Below are 24,593 nucleotides of genomic sequence, written 5' to 3' on the forward strand. Positions count from 1 at the left end.
TCCAGACATGTCTAAGTTTGTGTTGAGTTGATAAAAAGCATCCAGCACACCATGGGAGTCAGGTGACTGGTAGCAGGAGGGTGAGCTTGTGTACATTAGAGGAAAGGGGATATGAGCAGGGATAGAGCTAGAGAGTGTGATGGGCCATCACCACTTAGAACAGCCTGAAGTTTCAAATTTACTAATGATTTATTTCTAAAATATTCCATTGAACATTTATGTACCTGCATGTTATTGTCCAAAGATTCAGATGACAGGGAACTCGAATGCATGAACTGAAGCCACAGATGGGGAGGACAGCTGCATTTGGTTTTGTGTTGCTGCTGCTGCTGCTAATTAAATCACATTGCAAGTTTCTTCTGTGCCCTCTTCTCTAAAGTAGTAACTCAAATAATTTCACATTCACAGCAGCCTTGGAGAGAATAGTCATTAGAACAAAAAAGACTTGAGGCCTGTAAGACTGCATCTCTTTGTTTGATGTAACCGTTTTAGATTCTCTTCCAGTATAAGTAAATGATTACTCAGCATTTAAGGTACAGAGAACATACCAAGCTCTCTTCTCTCTCTTTCTCTCTTTCTGTCTCTGTCTATCTCCTTTCTCTCTCTCTCTCTCTCTGTCTATCTCCTTTCTCTCTCTCTTTCTTTTGTCTGTCTGTCTATCTGCATATGTATATGTGCAGGTATTTGTGTGTGTGTCATGGAGGCCAGAAGCATTGGATTCCTGGGAGCTGGAGTTAAAGGTTGTTGTGGGTTTCCTGATATGGATGCTTGGAACTGCACCGGGTCCTCTGGAAGAACAGTAAATGATCTTAACTCCTGAGACATCTCTCCAGCCCCGTGTTTGACTTTTTAAGTTCTCCAGCTAATTCTGATTCACAGAGTTGCTAGTGCTGTGGCTATAAAATTGTATTATTAACCCCTACAATGTGGCTAGTGTGGCTCCTGTGGTAAGAAATTACTCGGTTTTCTTTAAGACATTTCCATGCAAAGATTATTTTGAACTAAAAATTTAAGTGGTATTTTAGTAGCTATATCATTTTACTGTGTTTCAGTGAGTTAACCTTATTCATGTTTGTTGGGTTTTCATTGTCTTAACAAAATAGTAAGTATAGGCTGGAGGTTTGGTTCAGTATTAGACGATTCCCTGAGTTCCATTCCCAGGATGCAAAAAAGTTAAACCTTTTTACTAAGTTCATATGTTTTTTTTTCTTTTGTTTTTATTTTTCACACAGGCCAGTCAGTGGGAGGAGCTTTTTCCAGTGCAAAGACAGCTATGTCTTCATGGCTGTCTACTTTCACCACATCTACCCCTCAGAGTCTTCCTGAGCCACCCAACGGGAAGCCCTGAAGCCAACAGCAGAAGTTACTGTGTTCTCTGAAGGGTAATGCTCCCTCCTCATCTGCTGCTCCTAGGGTCTCCTCTGTCTACGAGTCCATATCCAGGGAGCAAGATAACAAACTGTTTACATGGACAGTTGCACTCTGTCTAAATGAATGTTACAGGATGCTGAACAGATGAAATCACAACCATAGCAGGAATGGCTTTCCAGGTTGGGGGTGAAATTGACTACTTTTACTTCATTCTGAGCCTAATTAATGCACACAATGAACCTTCTAGTGAATTTTAAGTTCTGAAATTGTACATTTGTTTAGAATTTTTGCATATGTATATTTTGTTCTATTTTGCTGTTTAAATATTTAGATGGTCATAGTAATTTATATTGCCTAAAGTTAAGTTATATTACTATTTTACTTTCTCTGAAGTTAACCCTAAAATGTACTTGTAAAGTGTAGGGAGTGTGCATTCCAGCCTATATTACTGTGCTGAGTTCTAGGGTGAAGTTTTGTGGGGGTGGGGCGTGGAGGGGGCCTTCTACCCACTCAACACATTTACCAGCTCACTTCTTCCCAGAGCTGTGAAACTCAAGGGGGAAAAACTCTGAGGATAAGATGTCATTTCAGATGAATTTCTTTCTGACAAAGTTGATATGAGGCAGCAGAGCTGCCACTCTGTGTCCCTCCTCCTGGCTGTGACTGTGCAGGCAGTGGTGGCTCAGCAGCACTGAGGGTTGGCACATGGCTGTAGGGCAGTAGTTTAGGACTCACGTGCTAGCATGATGAGCCCAGTTATGCTGCGGTCTTAATCAGCAGCACTTTGTTATCTAAAATGTGTGCCTTGTTTCTTGTCAATGGTTGTCCATTGGATCTGGGCAGCTCTGCAGGCCTTCTCTTAGTCTTACTCTGCACTGAGCCTTTCAAAGGTACTTGACTTTCCTACTTCCCTGACTGAAAAGCCTCTCTTAAGGTTAAGTGTAAACCGCAACTTAGCTCACATTTAGAAAACCAAGAAGTGGGCCAAGGAAATGATTTAGTGAGTAAAAGTGCTGAATGTGCAGGCCTGACAACCTGAGTTCAGATCCCTGGAGCCCACATGAAAGGCCACATATATAATCCAGTGTTCCTGCAGTGAGATGGGAGGCTCACAAGCCAGCTGGCCTGGAGTGTGCAATGAATTGGCAGAAGCAAGAGAGACCCTGCCTCAAAACAAGGTGGAAGGCAAGACCCAACTCTTGAAGATTATCCTCTGACCTCTGTGTGGGCAGTGTGTCGTGTACATGCTTACACGCACATGCACACACGCATGCACACACCTCAAATGATAGAAATGTAAGAAGCATGAGAATGAGCCCATACCCATGCCATGAGTCACTTGGCTGGTAAAGTTTATATTACTGCAGACACGAATTGGCCAGCCTCTCACAATTTGTACACAGCTGGAGCTTATGTGTTTATCATTTATAACTGTCATTTGCTTTTCAGGGGATTTTTAATGGGTGTTCTCAGGGACTACTTATGGGGAGCAGTCTGCCTTTAGTAACAGAAGACATGTGGAATAACCATTATATTTACGTTTGATTTAACAAGCAGTGGGAAAATAAGGGGCCTAATTAAGGACACTGATTATATTTCATCCATTCCCTATAAGGTGCCCTATAGACTATGTAAAGAATACAGGGCATAATCTAATATCTGTAAAAATTTGCAATTTGAACTTTACACAAAATACAAATTACTTCTAGTTGAACATAATAACTCAAAGAATCCAGTGACAGTTGATTAATGGGAGATAAATAAATTGATTAATGGGAGGATACCATTCATTTGCTTCAGCCAGGGAATATTTGAAAAGAGAAGAATTAAAGCCACACTAAACTGAAAGGCTTTTTCATCAGTGTTGTGCCGAGACTGTTGGGATTCTTAGATGTTCTTCATGTGGCTGCAGCATGATGATGTCCTGTGGTAGTTGATATTGCTAGGAGCCCTGCCTGCTTAGCCAGTAAGGTGATAATTCTTTAGTTTCACCAGGTTTATATGACTGGGTAAATGCTTGCTGTCACTTAAAAGCAATGCAACACTCACCTTGGAATATGCTTGAGGAAAAAAATTAAATGAAATTTAATGCTGCTTTTGTATCACATTTCCATTTGAGTGTATGTCTGGGTCCCCAGCATAGGATCGCACAGTCTTACTACATAGGTCTCTAAATTGCCATCCTCCTGTCTCTGTCTCCCAAATAACTGGAATTAGAGAATCTTACCATTCTGTCAGGCTTAAGTGTATATTTTAATTTAATCTTAATGTAAATTAAAACTTAACTCTTAAAATGATCACTTAACTGGCTTTCAGCATAAAATAACTGGGAATATAAAACATCTTAGAATAGTCAAAAGACCATATGTCTACTTCCTTCAGGTTTAGGGAAACATTGACTTTTCAAGGGCCATGGACCATTTTGTTGTTGGCAGAGGCACTGCTGTAGCCAGTGTTGTGTAGAACAGGAGATACGGCCCTAGCCCAGGAGTCCCGCACACCAGTGAGAGAGACTAACTGATGAGTAATCTCCAAACCCTGGCACGGGAGCCCTGGAACCAGTAGCAGGCCTTTTGACTCTTGCCCCCAGAGATGTGTCTGTTGGAGCCCACGCTTTCTCTGGTGATCAACAATGCTTTTGTGTTTAAGAACTGAGTGTAACTAGGGCCTGAGGGAGCAAAAGTCAACCAACATTTTTCAGGTTTACAGGATGCAGTCATTAGCGGTAGCTGCACTGCGGTCCAGGTGGTTTTAAGGAAGCCATTACATTCCTAGCATAATGACAGTGACATTGATAAGGGAGAGAACTAAAGCCGTGAGTCTGTGGACTAGATGAGTAGAGATTCTAAAGCTGTATATAGCAGATGGAGAGCAATTTTATGTGTACATTTGATTCATAACCAATATAAACTGTCCAACCCCAAATCCATTCGTGATTCACTAGCTCCCAAGCTTAAGAGCTATTCTCCTCGTCTTTTGAATGAAGAGGAGCTTTCTTGAACGCAAGAAGGGCTTCCTCAATCCTGTTGCTTTCCAGGTTTTGCACTAAGCAGTTACTGTTTTTTAGAATAGCTTTCCTTAGAAATTTAAGAAGAAAGCAAATTAGGAAAAAATGGGGTATTACATGGCTGGGGAACAGGCACTTCAAGTTTGAATGAGAGTATTTTGACGTCAGTATTTAACCTACTTAAGGTATGAGTTCTTTAGAGAGAAGTTAAAATTGTAATCAGCTGTTTACATTTCTAAGTGAAGTTGTAACATTCTTTTTCTGATAGTCAGGTTTTATTGAAGCTATATATTCTATGGAGGCCCCTTTCCCTCCCATGTTGGTAAGTTTGGAAGTCCTACAGGTCAGCCTGCTAGGGCAGAAGCTGTTAGCTCTGGTCTGTGGTGCTAAGTGCACCAGCCTGTTAGTGTATTGGGACATTGCTTGAGATTCATGAGTGGCAACATTTACACACTCTGGTTCTTTGATGAAAAATAGCCCAGGATTCATGGATTTCCATGCCATCTCTTGGAAGCCTTTAGCTATGACAAAATACTCCTCAAAACATTTAACAATGATCATCATTCCTCATAATGTGCCGCTAAGACTTTGTCATTCCAAGTCTTACGACTTTATTGCTTTGAAATTGCTTTTTCATAATTTCCAACATTCCACAAACTTTTTTCAGAGAGAGAAAAGAAATGTGCATCTTTATTTTTTCATATAAAATAACTTCATAAAAATGACTTTCTACATTATGAAGAAGAAACTGGTTCCCGTGTATGGTATAACACTCCAAAATTAAAAGGTTGTGCATGTCTAAGGGGTTGGATATATTTTGTAAAGCTCTAAATATGTTTGTATTTCTGTGCTGTTCAGAAATTTACCTTTTTACTTATACTGATTAAAGATATAGAGAACTATATATTTAAATCATGTAAATGGAACACAATTAAAAGGGTTTCCAATCTTGTTTCTCATCAGCTTCTCATGCACATAGTTTGCTGCTCAAGTTTCTGTTGTGTGCAATAAAAACATTTCAACATTTCAAGTCAAGTACTGAGCCAGAAAAGGTCATTGAAGTTTTCAGAAAACTGTGCTTAGAAAATATTTTATTTTCTTGAAATACTGTTCTTTTATAGATGGAAAAAACAAAGATTAAGCATTACATGTTTTAGTCCACTTGATCATCAGTGTCTAAATATAGGAAGCATTCGATTAATGACTTGGTGAAGGTACTTAGTGGTTGGGAAGTAGTTTCTAAGGAAGTTTAGCTATAGCACACATTTTATCAGACAAATGGCTTCCCTTTCCTCTAGTAATTTTGTAGTTTGTGCTGGTTCATTTCTGTTGTCGTTTGTTTCTTAAAGAATATTCAAATTATAATCATGTCTAATCATGCTGAACTATATAGAGATTTTATTGTACCGTACCGTTATTTTAAGCAAAACCTGATAATAAAATTATCCTGTTTCTCTTGCACACTTGCTATTGATCTCCTAGACTTATCTGCGTGTTGTCTGTGTGATTTGTGGCCTTCACACCTGGGCAACAGTGCAGTCTTCATTTGTCAAGAAAGCAGCACATAGGTGAACTCAAGGACTCACCGCCCTTTTAGCCTCCTCCTGACATTGCTTATGGTGGAACCTCAGCTTTCTAGCTGTGCCCTCTGCAGGAAGAGCTCTGCAGCATCTGTGAAACTCTACAGGCATGACGTAGCACAACTACTAAGGAGATTGGTCATGAAGTCACCTCATGGACAGGGCCAGGGAAGTAGCACACTGCACTAAGGCAGCCCGTTTCGCCACTTGAACTCTTAAGGTTCAGAATATTACACTGAGGGTTCCATACACATTTTCTGTGCACCCTGGTTTTGTTGCAACTGTTGTCCATAGCAAGGCCTTTGTGATACATTTCATGGAATAGGCAGATGATATCTTTTCCCTGGGGACATGTGAGGGTTTTTGAGATGTTGAGATGACCACTACCATCTCCTTTCTCATCCTGGGGACCTACTCAGTCTGAGTCCCTGTCCCACCCAGGTAAGAGCCACCTAGTCTTCACTCTGACAGGACAGTAAGAGTTATAGTTACTGAATTTGTTAGCATCTGGAACAGACATGAACTAGGAGTCAGGTCTTTATGAAGGATAATGTAAAACAGTCTACACAAGGTTGTGGAAACACACTGACCTAGTTTCTCCATCACCAAACCTTCATCCAGCACACATTTGTACTTTCATGGTCATGGAGTCAGGAGACAGAGTAGCCTTAGCCAGAAGTCAGAAGGCTGTACTCTTGGCTCTTGATCCTGTGAACAGCTGCCAGGAGCCACTGGCATTCCAACATATAAAGTAGGATTCAAATGATTGATGTTAGAACAAGGTCTTACTAAGTAGCCCTTGCTGGCATGTTGCTCTCAATGCCACAAATTCAGCAATTCTGCCTCGGCCTTGTGGATTTTTGTTTAGTTGTTGTAGGTGTTATGTATTATGTATGTGTGCCACATGTGTACCTGGTGCCTGCACAGACCAGAAGAAGGCATGGATCCTCTGAAACTGGAGTTATAGATGGCTGCAAGTCACCATGTAGGTGCTGGGAACCAAACTCAGGTTTTCTGGAAGAGCAGCTAGTGCTGTTAACCACTAGCCATCTCTCTAACTCCTTTTATCTTGGTTTTCAAAGGTCAGAGTCTCATCTCTTTCTGCCACTGTTCAGCCAGCCAGTGTAAACTTGGAGTTGTTTCCAGGTGGGACCTACAGTGCACAGCACTGCCTGCCTGTATACTTCTCTAGGGCATGAACGTGCAAGGATTCCAGGGTCCTGAAAAGACTCATGTCTTCATCTTCAACTGGTGCCATCTTGTTCTCCCACCTCCAGAGTGTTTGGATTCTCATTATTTTGTATTGTTACCAATATTGGTACTACCAGACTTAAACTTTGGCCAGTCTGGTGGGTATTTCTAGTCTTAAATATGTGTTTCACTGAATGTGGTTAAAGTTGGGAGCCATTTCATTCATTTCTACTTCTGAAAAATGCCTGTTGACACATACTTTTAATCCCAGCATTAGGGAGACAGAGGCAGGCGGATCTCTGCTGTGAAAAATGCTTTGTATACTGTAAAAATTTGTCACTTTTATTATTTCAATAAAATGCCGATTGGTCAGTAGCCAAGCAAGAAATATAGGTAAGTCAACCAGCCTAGTGTCAGGAGCCGTGTCCTAAAATCATTACAGGAACCATCACCCTGGGGAGTCTACAGATCTGTCAGGAGCCATTTCCTCCTAGGATTATTGCAGGAACCATCGCCCTGCGGAGTCTGCAGAGAACCCCACACCCCCAATTGTGTTAAGAAACCATTCTATTGACAGAGCCTACCCCACACCCAAATTGGCTGTTAATGGAGAGCTATCTGTTAGCAAAACCCGCCCCACATTCCAAACTATCTAGAGAACTAGGTGTGTCATCTCCTAGTTGTGACTTCCTGGCCTACGTGACCGAACATAACCTCCTGGACCACGTGACCAACGTGAACCACGCGGCAAGAGCCCAGGCCCCTGTGCCCACCCCCAACTCCTTACCCTATATAAGCTGTACCCCATCTCTAATAAATGGAGGCTTTGACAGGAACCCCCGTTTAGCCTCCTTCTTCTCTCGTAGCCCATTATCTTCCAGATAGTGCCTCTCCGGGACCCTGGAATAACTGAACTTCCAGGCGGGTTACAAACCCTAGACTAAGTAACCCACCCAAAGGCGGTTAACAGCCTAGAATTCTGGGAAGAGGAAAGGCAGAGATGCAGTAGTCATCCATCCAGAAACAGAGGAACCAAGATGAGAATCCCTTACTGAGAAAAGGTACCAAACCACATGGCTAAATATAGACAAGAATTATGGGCTAATTTAAATTGTAAGAGGTAGTTAGTAATAAGCCTGAACAATAACCCAAATAGTTTATAATTAATATAAGCCTCTCTGTGTTCCTTTGGGACTGAACACCTGCGTGACCAATTGGAACAGACACTTTGTCTAAAGATCTCTGTGGGGGCTGGAGAGATGGCTCAGTGGTTAAGAGCATTGCCTGCTCTTCCAAAGGTCCTGAGTTCAATTCCCAGAAACCACATGGTGGCTCACAACCATCTGTAAAGAGGTCTGGTGCCCTATTCTGGCCTGCAGGCATACACACAGACAGAATATTGTATACATAATAAATAAATAAATATTTAAAATAAAATAAAATAAAGATCTCTGAGTTCAAGGCCAGCCTGGTCTACAGAGTGAGTTCCAGTACAGCAGGGCTACACAGAGAAGTCCTGTCTCAAAAAACCAAAAGAGAAAAATGCCCATTGTCTTACGTTCTCTCATACACACATATGAAGAGCACATGGTATAACAAAATACCCAAAATAGTAAATCTGAAGAAAAGGAAGTTATTTCTCATCACCCTAGATGACAAGAATCCAAGATTAAGTTGTCTCTAGGCTCATTGTCTTGAGAGCCACTTCCAAGATAATTTCTTTTTTAGTTAGGGTTTCTATTGCTGTCCTTGAGCTCTGACAGCCTCTACCTTCTGCGTGCTGGGATTAAATGTGTGAACCACCACATCCAGCCCTATGTTTTTAGATTCCTTTATACTTTCCTTTAATTCCTTTTTCACATGTTGGAAGCTTAGCTGGGTGGGGCCTTGCTCTGAGGTCACCACTCCATTTATTCCACTAAGCATCAGACTTTGATCTGTTTACACTCCCTGTCCTGTGCTGTATGTTCACTTTGTATATGCCTTGCTCAGCTTGCTCTTTTTCATTATAGATCTGCATAAGACAGGTCACTAATAGGCACACAGCACTCAATGCTAGGTTGTTTGGAGCTATCCTCTGCCAAAGCTGTTAATCCATGACTCCAGTTTATCCTCAGGCAGATTTCTTTTTAAAGAAAGGGGCAGAAAGCAGCCACATTCTTCTCCAAAATATCAGAACTTAGGCCACATATTAATATTCTTCTCAAACCACTTGAGGTTGGCTCCCACAGTTCAAATCACCCTCAATCTTCCATCTTCCTATAGTATGGCCCATTAAGCCCAAGACTTTAAACATTCAACTGCTTTTCTAATCCCAAATCCTAATGTTATCCATATTCCTCCAAACAAAAACATAGTTATATCAGAACAATACCCCAGTCCCTGGTACCAAATTCTGTTTTAGTTAGGGTTCCTATTGCTATGAAGAAACTTTGACCATGGCAACTCTTATAATGGAAAACTTTTAACTGAGGCTGGCATATAGTTTAGAGATCTAGTCCTTTGTCATCATGATAGGAAGCTTGGCAGTATACAGGCAGACATGGTGCCGAAGAGGTTAACTGAGAGTTCTTTATCTGGATTGGCAGGCCACAGAAAGAATGACACTGGGCCTGGCTTGATCATCTGAAACTTCAAAGCCCACCCCAAATGACACACTTCTTCCAACAAATCACAATCCCAGAGAACCTAGACAGCAATGAGGACCCTAAGAGAGACTTACATGGATCTAACCTACATGGTAAATAGAAAAAGACAACATCTCCTGAGTAAATTGGGAACATGGGGATCATGGGAAAGGGTAGTAGAAGGGGAGGAAGAGGAAGGGAAGGGAATGGAGAAAATATATAGCTCAATAAAAACAATTTTAAAAATCCAGCCTCATTGAGCCTAATAGAACAGAAAATGGGAAGTAGCCTTGAGCACATGGGCATAAGAGACCACTTTCTAAATATAACACCAGTAGCACAGACACTGAGAACAACAATAAATAAATGGGACCGTCTGAAACTGAGAAGCTTCTGCAAGGCAAAGAACACAGAAGACAAAAAGGCAGCTTATTGAATGGGAAAAGATCTTTCCCAACTTCACATCAGACAGAGGATTGGTCTCTAAAATATGTAAAGAACTCAAGAAACTAGACATCAAACTACTAAATCCAATTTTTAAAAAGAGGGGTATGGAACTAAACAAAATTCTCAACAGAAGAATCTCAAATGGCCAAAAGACACCTAAGGAGATTAACTTCCAACATGAATGTTAAAGGATACAAAGTCTTTCAAACTGGGCCACATATGGGTGTATATGTTCTGCATACAATTTCTTTGTCATTTTGTGTTTTGCAAATATTTCCTATGATTCATTCTTCATGATTCCTTGGTGCCTAGAGTTATTGTTCTATTTTTAGTTATGTGTATATTGAGGGGCAGGTGTTCAGAGTACCAACCCATCAGAGCTGAAGTTGCAGGTGGTTGTGAGCCACCTGAAGTAGATGCTAAGAACTGAACTCTGATCCTCTTCAAGAGTAGTGTGCACTCTTAACCACTGAGCCTTCACTCCAACTCATGAATAGAGTCCTTACCATAGTCAAATATTTACATTTAGAGATGTTGTGTTTTATTTAAGAAACCCTTTACCCCCAAGATCATGAAGACACTCTACAATGTTGTAGAAGTTATTTAGTCTTCTTGCTGTTCACATTCAGCACTACCTGGCCTTTCTTCTTTAGTGATGTGTAAAGTCAAGATGTCCGACAAGGATAGTATATCTTGCTGTTTCTTATATATCCATGTAAGATCTCTTGTGAAGCTAACTTCTCATCCCTGTGCATGCGTGCAAAAACATGAGAGAAACGTAGGCTCCAAGTAAGAATAAAAGAGAACCAATTTCTGATAATAATTAAATATTAGCTGGGCGTTCCCATTTAACATATCCATATTTTGTCACATTTGTTTCAGCTCTTGGATCAGTGTTCCCTCAGCAGCACCACTTCATATAGATGGATGAAGGGACCTTGTTCTGGTACTCTGATTGGCTGGTGTCCTCAAAGTCAAATAATCACAAAAATGTCCAGTGTTGTCAAACTGTTCTGAGCAGCCACAAACTTTGATGATGGAGGAAGGTCATTGGCTAATAAAGGAACTGCCTTGGCCCATTTCATTGGTTAGAGGATAGGTGGGAGGAGTACACAGAACAGGACGCTGGGAGGAAGAGGAAGTGAGCTCAGAGACTCAACCGCTCTGCTCTCGGGAGCAGACGCCTGAGAGAGACGCCATGCCCCACTCCCGGGATGAAGCTCCGACCCAGGATGGACATAGGCTAGAATCTTCCTGGTAAGCGCACCTTGGGGTGCCATACACAGATGATTAGAAATGGGCTAAATTAATATGTGAGAATTAGCCTAGAAGAGAATGGGCCAAGCAGTGTTTAAATGAATACAGTTTGTGTGTTGTTATTTCGGGCATAAGCTAGCCGAGCAGGCAGCCGGGGTACTTGGGAACGCAGCCCCGCTGCCCTTACTACTTCACTTTGAGGACCTTTTAACTGTACCAGAGACTTAATTTCCCCCCAGGAATCTGATGTTTACAGTCTGTGACCACTTGAAAGTCCTGAGCTAACATAGCCTGAGTCCCTCCTGCTGCATATTGAGCGCTGCCTTCTCTGAAGTGTTTGAATATCTGCTGTGTTGTGCATATTGCATGGTAACATGCACTATCCTTAGCTGACTATAGCTTGCTGCCAGAGGTGGGCAGTCGCCAGAAGATGGAGTATACTGAGTTGTGAGCCAGGATACTGAGGCAACACGCCTTCTGGGTGACAACTGTTTATCAGGGACAATTAGGTGTCTTCCCCTGTGAACCTAAGTGAAGATGAACTTGTAATACACTAAGGACCCCAGAGCTATGAGAACAGCACAAAGTAAGGCTAGGGAGCAGCAGCATGGCCTGGAAAAACCAAATGTTCAGGGTGGCAACAAGGGTCAGAACAGCGATAGGCCAGCTCAGGACCAGGAGAGCCCCGTGAGCCTATTGAACACAATGATTAGAGAGAGAAGTGGTAGGGCTTCCTAGGGCAGGCTGTTGCAGGAACTGTTTCTGGAGCTGGTCACCACAGCCTCTGCTTTCACTGAGCTATAGGGTTTTGTCAGTGTTTCTCAGCTGCTTTCTCTAAATTCATCCATTACTCCTGGCCTTTCTCACTGGCATAACCTCAGCTTCCCACCCACCAAATCAAATTGTATGTTCCCCTCTGGAGAAATTCCCAGGAATCCACAGGGATGACCCTAGCTAAGACCCTAATCAAGAGGAGAGGGGGCCCGAACTGGCTTTGCCCTGTAGTCAGACTGATGAACATCTTAAATGTCACCATAGAACCTTCATCAAGAAACTGATAGAAACAGAGGCGGAGACCTGCATCAGAGCACTGGACTGAGCTCCCAAAGTCCAGCTGAAGGGTGGGAGGAGTGAGAATATGAGCAAAGATGTCAAGACCATGATGGGGATACCCACTGAAACAGTTTATTTGAGATAATGGGAGCTTACCAACTCCATTAGGACAGGGGAAAAAAAACCCAGCATAGGTCCAAACTAGTCCCTCTGAATGTGGGTGACAGTTGTATGGCTAAAGCAGACTGTGGGGCCACTGGTAGTGGCACCAGGACTTATCCCTACTGCTTGTACTGGCTTTTAGGGAACCTATTCTCTTTGGATGGATACCTTGCTCAGCCTAGATATAGTAGGGAGGGCCTTGGTCCTTCCACAAAGCAATATGCTTTACCCTCTCTGAGGAGTGGATTGGGAGTGAGCTGGAGAGGTTAGGTAGATGGAAAGGGAGGAGGTGAGGGAGTGGGAGCTGGGATTGGTATGTAAAATGAAAAAAAAAGATTGTTTTCTTTTTAAAATAAATTAATTAATTAAAAAAATAAATTGCAGCCGGGCGATGGTGGCGCACGCCTTTAATCCCAGCACTCGGGAGGCAGAGGCAGGTGGATCTGTGAGTTCGAGACCAGCCTGGTCTACAGAGCTAGTTCCAGGACAGGCTCCAAAGCCACAGAGAAACCCTGTCTCGAAAAACCAAAAAAAAAAAAAATAAAATAAAATAAATTGCATGTGCCCCAAACACAATAAGCCTGAGAACAAAACTTTCATGACTGGGTTCTCAGTCAAAATCCGTCACTGGGAGAACATTGCTCCTCAGAGTTTACCAGAGGTTAGATCAGTGCCTCTCCACCTTCCTAATGCCTCAACCCTTTGACATATTTCCTCCTGTTATGCTGACCACCAACCATAAAAGCTTGTTCGTTGCTACTTCATAACTGTAATTTTGCTACTGCTATTAATTGTAAATGTATCTGATATGCAGAATATTTGATGAGTGACCCCTGTGAAAGGGTCACCCAACCCCTAAAGGGTCATGACCCCCAGGCTGAGAACCACTGGGTTAAAGAGTAAGGTGAATGATGAAGAGGCACTGTAAGCCATTGTAGGCATGTAGGGGAGGCCAGACGGAGAACGTGCGCATCTGGTCCAGCTACTGGAGACACGGCTTTACCACGTACTGATGTATTCAAGCAGAGAAACCTACTCCATGTGCTTTAAACCCAGGGTAGTTTGCATGAATGAAAACTCCATCTGTAGCTAACTTCTGGATTCTTCTATCCAACCTAACCCATGAGTCTGTTTTCAGCAGGAACTTGTACTTGCTCTGGGGAATAAAGTGAGGAGTAGACTAAGGATGGTAGCCTTCCCCCCAGCCTGGGCCAGCCCTGCCCCAGAGGGCACTCACTGAGCACTCTGTGGACCCCTAGACAAGTTCTGCTGCCCTGGTCTGTAGGCCTAGATTTCTGTGTGGCACAAAAGCCATAGGCCCAGTCTGAGCTGCTCATGTAGCTCTGCAGACAAGCTGTCTCTGCCTAACAAAAGCAAGGATGTACTTGTTAGAAATGTAGATCTCCCGAGGAGAGGTGTTGGCTGAAACTGTTCAGGATGTTTGGTGCTTCCTTCCTTTGTAATTTGGAGGATGTCTTATAGAGATGCTAATTCATGGCCTACCTGACTGCTAGACAAGGACGTGACCAGAGCCCAGGCACCTGGTTGCCTAGGAGACAGCCTAATGTGTTCCCGCTCTATTGATGTGAGGCTATATAAGCTGTTTGGAGAATAAATGAGAGATCTTTTTGGTGAGAGATCTTGCCCATGAAAGATGACTGTGTAAGTTGTGTCTGATTATTCCTCGCGACTCCATTTCAGTCCAGTTAGGGAATCTGTGTTGGACCCACCCGGGCTCCGACACTGGTCTCAGCTGCTAGGGCCTGAATTGGTTCTTTGTGCAGTAGCCACCATCCATTTACAAACCGAGGCCTCTGCTCTTGATAAATCATCCACTTTCACCACGTGCCTGTGAGATGGAAATTCCTGGGTAGACTTCTGACAGACCAGTCAGTACTTTCCGTTGTTAAAACCACAAGGCTAAAGCCAGGTATAGTTAGTGGTACAAACCTATAACCCCAGCATGGCAAAGTCAAGAAAATAATAGTTCAAGGCCAGCTTGGGCTGCATGATGAGACATTTTCTCACAAAAGAAAAACTACAGGATTCATAGGACTGGATTTTTTTTTAAACTGTGTGTGTTCTCAACCTTTGAAGTACATTGTTTTTCAAAAAATGGGAACATGCAGATGTGTAAGAGCATAAGCATTCCTTAGCGTTCAGCAGTGGGGATATGCTATGGTGTAGGTATCTCTTGAGTGTGCCCTAGGGTGCATGAACCATGTCCCCAGCGTAGCAAGGGTGAGCAGTGAAACTTTTCAGAAGTGGGCCTGGTGGGGATGTTAGATCACACTGTCCCTCCTACTCTTGCCCCTCTGACGTGTGACCCCACATATGTCCAGCCATTGTGATAACACCCATAGTAAGGACCTCAGCAAGCTGATGCTGATGTCAGTGCCATGTTTAAGTGTCTTTTTAAAATTGATAATAAATCCCTCACTTTCATACTTCGACACTGAAAACACTTTTTAGTTCAATTAATTCCATCCTCTTGAGCATCTAGCCTTAATCCAGGACAGCCAGGGATACATATACCCTGTCTCAAAAAGGAAGACATAAACAAGCTAGTCAGTAACTACTGTGGACAAGGTTCCTGTCAAATCCATGGTGCCAGGCAGTAGAACGATGGTTGCCAGGACCCTAAGGAAAAGGGTGTGGAGAGTTAGGGCATAATGGCACAGAGCTTCAGATGAGGAAGACGGAAGAGTTCTAGAGACGGATCTTGAGGGCTACAAAACAGGATGCATTGCGAATCCTGCTAATCAGCATCATAAAGTCATTAACAAATTAAAGAAAAAACAGTCAAGGTTCGATTCCACAGGGCTTTTGGTCAATGTCAAAAAAGTTCCTAATTTCCTGTCTTCTACTTTTACTGTGTGTATCCTATAGATACATTAATTTTGAGCATATAAAAGGCTTTGTTATATCCCATTAAAAGGACTGTTTGTCAGTACACAAAGACATAAAAAATGGGTATATAAATAAATAAACACTGATAAGAAATTATAAACTTATTTTACAATTCTTTGGTATATGTCTCAGTTTACTTTCTAGAATCATAATAAAACACCAACACCAAAACAACTTGGGGAGGAAAGAGTTTATTTCAGGTCAGAATATGACCTAGTATAGAGAGAATCAGGATAGGAATTCAAGAAGGAACCTGGAGGTCATGGAGGAATGCTGCTCACTGGATTGCTCTCTATGACTTACGCAGTATATTCTACCCAAGACCATCTGCCCAGAAGTGGTACCAGCCAGAGTGAACTGGGCCCTTAACAACCATTAATGAAGAAAATGCCTCTATAGGCCATTCTGATGGAGGTATTTTCTCTATTGAAGTTTTCTCTTCCCTGATGAACCTAGCTTGTTTCAAGTTGACAAAAAACAATAAATGAAGTATATAATTGTACCTTAGTATATAATTAATAATTTAATTGTACCACTAATTAAACATGAAGCAAACTTACTTACTAATGAGAAGGGTATGCATTATTTTAAATAAAGAATTAAATCTTGGCTGAATATTAGACAGTATAAGACATGGAGCATCTTCAGTGTTTTCAGAGTTGATTGATGAGAATGCACACACATACACAAACATATTTACTTTTATGTATGTGTGCCGTGTGTGTGTGTGTGTGTGTGCACACGTGAGTGCAGGAGCCCTCAGAGTCCAGGAGAGGGCGTCTGATCTTGAACTAGAGTTACAAGTGATTTGTCTCACCCATCAGTGCCTCGTGTGCTGGTGGGCCAATCCTCTGGAGTGAATTGTGACTGGCAGCCTGATTTGGTTATTTTTTGAGACAAGGTTTCATGTAGTCCATCATGGTCTCCAATTTATTCCTGTTTCCATGTTCTGAGTGCTGAGATTGCAGGTGTATGCCACTACACCAATATACAGTGAGGCTGCAAGATGGGACTTGAACCAGGGTTCTCTGGTAGAGCCATCTCACCTGCACCAAAGACGAATATGGTGGCTTGAATCGGTGTGGCCTGCCTAGACTCATGTGATCAAATGCTTGATCCACAGAGAAAGGCACTATTAGGCGGTATGGTCTTGTTGGAGGAAGTATATCACTGTGGAGTTGGGTTTTGAGGTCTCATATGCTCAAGTTACACCAGGTGCAGTACACAGTTCATTTCCTGTTGTCTGGATCAAGATGTGGATCTCCTTCTCCAGCATGATATCCACTTGCACATGCCATGATGATAATGGATTAAACCTTTGAAACTGTAAAACAACCACAATTAAATGTTTTCCTTTATGAGAGCTGTTGTGGTCAGGGTGTCTTTTCACATCACTAGGACCCTAACTAATACAATAAAGGGGCTTTTTGTTTGTTTGTTTTGATTTTTGTAGTATCAGGTGTCTGTGGAGAAAACAGGTTCACTCTAGGATGAGTTTTAGCTTTTGCTGCCACAGGGAAGTCAGTTTCCAGTGAACTGACTGACTGAAGCTTCACAAAATGCTTTTTTATTGTTATACAGTTTATACCTTAGCAAGTCAATTTCAGCATACCCAAACCTCTAAAGTTCCCAAAGAGACAAATGACAAATCAATTCTCAGTCTTGTGGCATTTGGGCATTTCAAGTTTCCTCCCAACTAAGTTGCATAGAGGCTTTGAACCCTTCAGGGAGAATTCAGAGAAGATTTACATTCTTCAAACAAAATGCAGCAAAGGCAGAAGGCAGATCAAGGGCCCAGGCTCAGCTGCAGTGCTCGGTGGGATCTCCTGTTACAGTTTTAAAGGATTTATTTAAGTATGAGTGCTCTATCTGCATGTACACCTGCAGGCTAGAAGAGGGCATCAGATCCCGTTATAAACAGTTGTGAACCACCATGTGATTTCTGAGACTTGAACTCAAGAAGAGCAGCCAGTGCTCGGCACTGCTGAGCCATCTCTCCAGCCCCACAATGAAGGTGTTTAAAAAATGTCTTTACATCTCAAAATGAAAATTTCTGAGTATTATGAAGCAGCAAAGCAGCAATATTCTGCTAGTCTTATAATGCCATAGTTTATTACATTATAATTTGCATGCCATAAAATGTACGTTATATAACAGACCCTTTAAAAATAATTTACAGGAGCAATGACTCGGCAGGCAGGGGCTAGGGCTTGACCATCTAAGTCGGATCTCAGACCCACGTGACAAAGAAGAAGAGAACCTTACCCGGCAAAGCTGTCCTCTGACCCCCACACCTACCCCAAAATAAGTAAACACAATGTGAAAAATGGAAATAGTTTCTAGGATATCCACAAAAATGTACGACTATCACTACTATCTGCGTCTGCCACTTCAAAAGGAAACTCTGTGCCCACTAGCAGTCCCCCTTCCAGCACTCCCTGCGGGCCGCCCGGGCTGGCTAGTCTGCGGACTGCGCAGTCCGGACACTGTCTTTCACTAAGGTAATACTGTTGCGGTTTGAATCCGAACCATCCTCTAACAATGGTTCCCAGCTAAGAATGCTGTTCTGGCAGCCGGCAGAAGTAACTACTTTAGGGGTTGTGGGTCCTAGGTGATGAAGGCTCCTAGGGAAGGGACCTGTGGAGGCCATGGCCTGGCCCCAGTTCCTCCACAGGCTCCATCAACTGTGCTTTCCCCGAAGTGAGGGACAGAGACTCTTGGGAAGCTGAGACAAAGCAAAGCTTTCCTCTTATCGGTTGGGTCCTGTGACCACAGTGAATGGATTAAACACACACACACACACACACACACACACACACACACACACATTTTCTGGTAGTTTCTTTTTAGATTTCTCAAGTACTTTTAAAAGGTTTGTCTTATGTGGCTGTTCACCCAATACTATGGCAGACTTTCAGGTTTTGCCAATTAAAAGCATCTGTGATTATTAGGGATGGGGAGATACTCTGAAAAATGACTCTTAATGGGTCATCATCAGAGAGTATTTATATTAAGCAGCATGGCACAGCCCACTACACTCCCAGTGCATGGAGCCACATTGCCATGCTCTTTGTTTGATTGAGGTGACCTTAAACTTTCTACTCCCCCTGCTTCAGCCTCCAGAGTACTAGACTTAGCTGGTTCTGTGCTGTATTGTCATGACTGACAGCGAGACAGGTCTGCAAACCTGCCATGTCATACGACAGCATCGCTATGACTCCAGTGTTCCTTGCACAAAAGTCATTAGTTTAGTCCCATTACCTTCCTGTTGGAAACATGGTCCCATGCACAGTCCATAGATGGAAAGAATAAGATTTCAGTGTTCTTTTCTGTTCGGGGGCTGGTACTCACATATGACCCAACACACACGTGGAGGACAAGTCCTGAGAGTGGGATCCAGGAGTTGAACTCAGGTTAGCATCACTGTGTGCAAGTACCTCTACCTGCTGAGCCATCTTGGTGGGCTTCTTTTTCAACTTTTTCTTTTCTTTCTTCCTTCTCTCCTTTCTGAAGCACAATTAATTAAAAACTTAGGGTCAGAAATTTGGGTTCAACCTGAAAATCTGAAAAGCAAGACGGCCAGCCACCAGCTCTTACCTTGACCTCAGTCTGTGAATGGCGATCCTGCCTCCTGGAATCTCAGAAGAATACTGTGTGTTGAGACCTGTTTCTTCCCATTTTATAATCCTATCTAGGGCTGGGATTAAAGGCGTTCACTACTGTTGTTATAGGCATGCATTGCCCAGTTTCTATGGCACCGAGTGTGGCTACTGGGATTAAAATTGTGTGTCATTATGGCTGCTGAGATTAAAGGTGCTTGTCACTGTGGCTATTGAGATTAAAGATGTGTGTTACCACAATCCGGTCTGTAAAGATGACTGTTTTACTCTCAGATCTTCAGGCAGTCTTTATTTATTAAAATACAATAGAAATGCCACCACACCTTCTTTCCTTTCTTTCTTCCTTTCTGTTTTTTCAGGTCAATGTTTCTCTGTGTAGCCCTGGCCATCCCAAAACTCCCTTTACAGACTTGGTCTGCCTTGAATGCAGAGATCCACCTGCCTCAGACTCCCTAGTGCTGGGATTAAAGGTTTGCGCCACCACTGCCTGGCACCTTTTCAACTTTTTATTAGCATATATTAATTGTATGTATTTGTGGGACTGTATATATTCCCACACATGTGTACAGCATGAGCGCATGACATCCAGCTATTGATTCTATGTCCCAGGCCCAGTAATCATGATTTTACTTTCAGGTTCATTTTTAGAATTCTCCTTCACATATGAGAAAACATGTAATATTTGTCTTTCTGAGTCTGACTTGCTTTATAGCATCTTCTAGTATAAGCATTTTGCTGCAAGTCATGGGATTTTTGTTCTAAATTGTCAAATAATACATACATACATACATACATATATGTGTGTGTGTGTGTGTGTGTGTGTACAATGTTTTCTTTAGTAACTTACTTGTTCACTTGTACCTAGGCTGACCCTGCATCTTAACTGTAATGAAAATTGTGGATACACAAGAATAGACATATGCCACCTCTCCCAGCTCCTCTGTCTTTAGGTGTAATAGTGTATGTAAATTTGTGTGTTCTGATATTTGGTCCATATAGATTTACAACCATTATATCTTTATTTATTATTTATTTACGGACAGGGACTCTTTATCTAGCCCAGGCTAGTTTCTAACTTTTGACCTTTCTACACTGATTCCTGAGCACAGACATTCCGTGCTCTGCTTCTATTATCTTTGATTAATTTATTCCTTGGTCATTACATAGCAGCCGTTGTCTCTTATGTATATGATGTTAAGATCTGTTTGCTCAGTGAAAAGTGCAGCTACTCTGCTGGCGTTAGTAGTCTGTTGCTATTTTCCTGTGATATTATCTTCCATCCTTTCTAATCATGCGTTTTCACTACAGAATTGTGTTTCTTATAGGAAACATACTGTTGAGTCTTGGCAGCTTCTTGTTTGTTTTATGGTTTCTTTGAGACGGTATTTCAGTCTGCCCTTGAACTCACAGCAACCTTCTTCTCAAGTGCTGAGGTTACAGGTGTTTGGTTTTGTAGTACAGGAGGTTTGAACCCATGCTGTCAAGGCAAACACTCTGCTAGCTGAGCTACCTCCTGCGCTGTGTTTGCTTTTAATCCACTCAGACTATCTGTATCTTTTATTCGGAGAATTTAACTCACTGGATGGCACCGGCTTAGGTACTGTTCTATTGCTTTGTTATTTTTTTTATCTTTTTATTTATTTATTCATTCATTCATTTATTAAAGATTTCTGCCTCCTCCCCACCACCACCTCCCATTTTCCTCCCTTTCCCCCAATTAAGTCCCTCTCCCTCATCAGCCCAAAGAGCAACCAGGGTTCCCTGCCCTGTGGGAAGTCCAAGGACCACCCTCCTCCATCCAGGTCTAGTAAGGTGAGTATCCAAACTGCCTAGGCTCCCACAAAGCCAGTACGTGCAGTAGGATCAAAAACCCATTGCCATTGTTCTTGAGTTCTCAGTAGTCCTCATTGTCCACTATGTTCAGTGAGTCCAGTTTTATCCCAGGCTTTTTCAGACCCAGGCCAGCTGGCCTTGATGAGTTCCCAATAGAACATCCCCATTGTCTCAGTGTGTGGGTGCACCCCTTGCGGTCCTGAGTTCCTTGCTCGTGCTCTCTCTCCTTCTGCTCCTGATTTGGACCTTGAGATTTCAGTCTGGTGCTCCAATGTGGGTCTTTGTCTCTGTCTCTGTCTCCTTTCATCGCCTGATGAAGGTTAATATTCAGGAGGATGCCTATATGTTTTTCTTTGGGTTCACCTTCTTCTTTAGCTTCTCTAGGATCACGAATTATAGGCTCAATGTCCTTTATTTATGGCTAGAAACCAAATATGAGTGAGTACATGCCATGTTCCTCATTTTGGGTCTGGCTTACCTACTCAGGATAGTGTTTTCTATTTCCGCCCATTTGCATGCAAAATTCAAGAAATCATTGTTTTTTTACTGCTGAGTAGTACTCTAATATGTATATATTCCATACTTTCTTCATCCATTCTTCCATTGAAGGGCATCTAGGTTGTTTCCAGGTTCTGGCTATTACAAACAATGCTGCTATGAATATAGTTGAGCATATACTTTTGTTGTATGATAGGGCATCTCTTGGGTATATTCCCAAGAGTGGTATTGCTGGGTCCAGGGGTAGGTTGAACCCAAATTTCCTGAGAAACCACCACACTGCTTTCCAAAGTGGTTGCACAAGTTTGCATTCCCACCAGCAATGGATGAGTGTACCCCTTTCTCCACAACCTCTCCAACAAAGGCTATCCTTGGTGTTTTTGATTTTAGCCACTCTGACAGGTGTAAGATGGTATCTTAAAGTTGTCTTGATTTGCATTTCCCTGATTGCTAAGGAAGTTGAGCATGATCTTAAGTGTTTTTTGGAAATTTGAACTTCTTCTGTTGAGAATATTCTATTCAGCTCAGTGCCCCATTTTATAATTGGGTTGATTAGCCTTTTACGGTCTAGTTTCTTGAGTTCTTTATATATTTTGGAGATCAGACCTTTGTCAGTTGCGGGGTTGGTGAAGATCTTCTCCCAGTCAGTGGGTTGCCTTTTTGTCTTAGTGACAGTGTCCTTTGCTTTCCAGAAGCTTCTCAGTCTCAGGAGGTCACATTTATTCAATGATGTCCTTAATGTCTGTGCTACTGGGGTTATACGTAGGAAGTGGCCTCCTGTGCCCATGTGTTGTAGAGTACTTCCCACTTTCTCTTCTATCAGGTTCAGTGTGTTCGGACTGATATTGAGGTCTTTAATCTATTTGGACTTGAGTTTTGTGCATGGTGATAGATATGGATCTATTTTCATTCTTCTACAGATTGACATCCAGTTTTGCCAGCACAATTTGTTGAAGATGCTCTCTTTTTTCCATTGTATACATTTAGCTCTTTTATCGAAAGTCAGGTGTTCATAGGTTTGTCGGTTAAAGTCCGGGTTTTCTATTCGATTCCATTAGTCGACTTCTCTGTTTTTATGCCAATACCAAACTGTTTTCAATACTGTAGCTCTGTAATAGAGTTTGAAGTCAGGGATGGTAATGCCACCAGATGATCCTTTATTGTATAAGATTGTTTTGGCTATCCTGGGTTTTTTGTTTTTCCATATAAAGTTGATTATTGTCTTCTCCAGATCTGTGAAGAATTTTGATGGGATTTTGATGGGGATTGCATTGAATCTATAGATTGCTTTTGGTAGAATTGCAATTTTTACTATGTTGATCTCCCCAATCCAAGAGCAAGGGAGATCCTTCCATTTTCTGGTGTCCTCTTCAATTTCTTTCTTCAAAGACTTAAAGTTCTTGACAAATAGTTCTTTCACTTCCTTGGTCAGAGTTACCCCAAGATATTTTATGCTATTTGTGGCTATTGTGAAAGGTGATGCTTCTCTGATTTCCCTCTCTGCTTCCTTATCCTTAGTGTATAGAAAGTCAACTGATTTTTTGGAGTTGATCTTGTATCCTGCCACATTACCAAAGGTGTTTATCAGCTGTAGGAGTTCTTTGGTAGAGTTTTTGGGGTCGCTTATGTATACTATCATATCATCTGCAAATAATGAAAGCTTAACTTCTTCCTTTCCAATACGAATCTCCCTGATCCCCTTATGTTGTCTTATTGCTATTGCTAGAACTTCAAGCACTATATTGAAGAGGTATGGAGAGAGTAGACATCCTTGTCGTGTTCCTGATTTTAGTGGGATGGCTTTGAGTTTTTCTCCGTTTAATTTAATGTTAGCTGTCGACTTGCTGTAAATAGCTTTTATTATATTTAGGTATGACCCTTGTATCCCTAATCTCTCCAAGACCTTTATCATAAAGGGGTGGTGAATTTTGTCAAATGCTTTTTCAGCATCTAATGAAATGGTCATATGGTTTTTTTCTTTCAGTTTATTTATATGGTGGATTACATTGATAGATTTGCGTATGTTGAACCAGCCCTGTATCTCTGGGATGAAGCCTACTTGATCATAATGGATAATTTTTCTAATGTGTTCTTCGATCTGGTTTGCCAGTATTTTATTGAGAATTTTTGCGTCGATGTTCATGAGTGAAATAGGCCTGTAATTCTCTTTCTTGGTTGGGTCTTTGTGAGGTTTTGGTATCAGGGTAACTGTAGCTTTATAAAAGGAATTTGGCAATGACTCTTCTGTTTCTATATTGTGAAATACATTAAGGAGTATAGATTTTAGCTCCTCTTGGAAGTTCTGACAGAATTCTGCATTGAAACCATCTGGTCCTGGGCTTTTTTTGGAAGGGAGATTTTTGATTACAGTTTCTAATTCTTCGCTACTAACAGGTCTATTTAGATCGTTCACCTGGTCTTGGTTTAACTTTGGTATATGGTACTCATCTAAAAATATGTCCATTTCTTTTGCATTTTCCAGTTTTGTGGCGTACAGGCTTTTGTAGTAAGATCTAATGATTCTCTGAATTTCCTCTGTGTCTGTGGGTATGTCCCCCTTTTCATTTCTGATCTTATTTATTTGCGTGTTCTCTCTCTGTCATTTAATTAGTTTGGATAGGGTTTGTCGATCTTGTTGATTTTCTCCAAGAACCAACTTTTTGTTTCATTGATTCTTTGGACTGTTTTCTGTGTTTCTATTTTGTTGATTTCCGCCCTCAGTTTGATTATTTCCAGTCTTCTACTCCTCCTGGGTACATCTTATTCTTTTTTTCTAGAGTTTGTCGGCTTTCTGGGGTAGCATTGTTGTTGCCTTCTAACTTTAATCCGTGGTGATCTGATAAGACACAGGTGTACACTGATATTTTTTTGTATCTGTGGAGGTTTCCTTTGTTTCCGATTATGTGGTCAATTTTTGAGAAGGTTCCACGAGCTGCAGAGAAGAAAGTCAGTGGCTGGTGCCGTTGCTGCCTGGCAGGTTGTCCAGGTAACCACGGGAGTTGTCTCGGTCAGCGAGCATCCAAGACCTGTGTGCGTC

The 24,593-nt window shown here is 41.9% G+C and overlaps 1 protein-coding gene across 1 annotated transcript in view; it reads left to right on the plus strand.

The window, feature by feature from the left end:
- LOC121439604 (late secretory pathway protein AVL9 homolog) overlaps window positions 1–5,782 on the plus strand; it is a 67,279-nt gene extending 61,497 nt beyond the window's left edge. The window contains exon 13 of the mRNA XM_041640146.1: window positions 1,233–5,782. Coding sequence (XP_041496080.1) covers window positions 1,233–1,348 — 116 coding nt within the window. The 3' untranslated portion in view covers window positions 1,349–5,782. The remainder of the gene's footprint in view (window positions 1–1,232) is intronic.
- Window positions 5,783–24,593: the final 18,811 nt, after the last annotated feature.

Source organism: Microtus oregoni, unplaced genomic scaffold, assembly GCF_018167655.1.
Source record: "Microtus oregoni isolate MIOR12 unplaced genomic scaffold, Mior012 000062F_ref0000492, whole genome shotgun sequence".
Classification (NCBI taxonomy): domain Eukaryota; kingdom Metazoa; phylum Chordata; class Mammalia; order Rodentia; family Cricetidae; genus Microtus; species Microtus oregoni.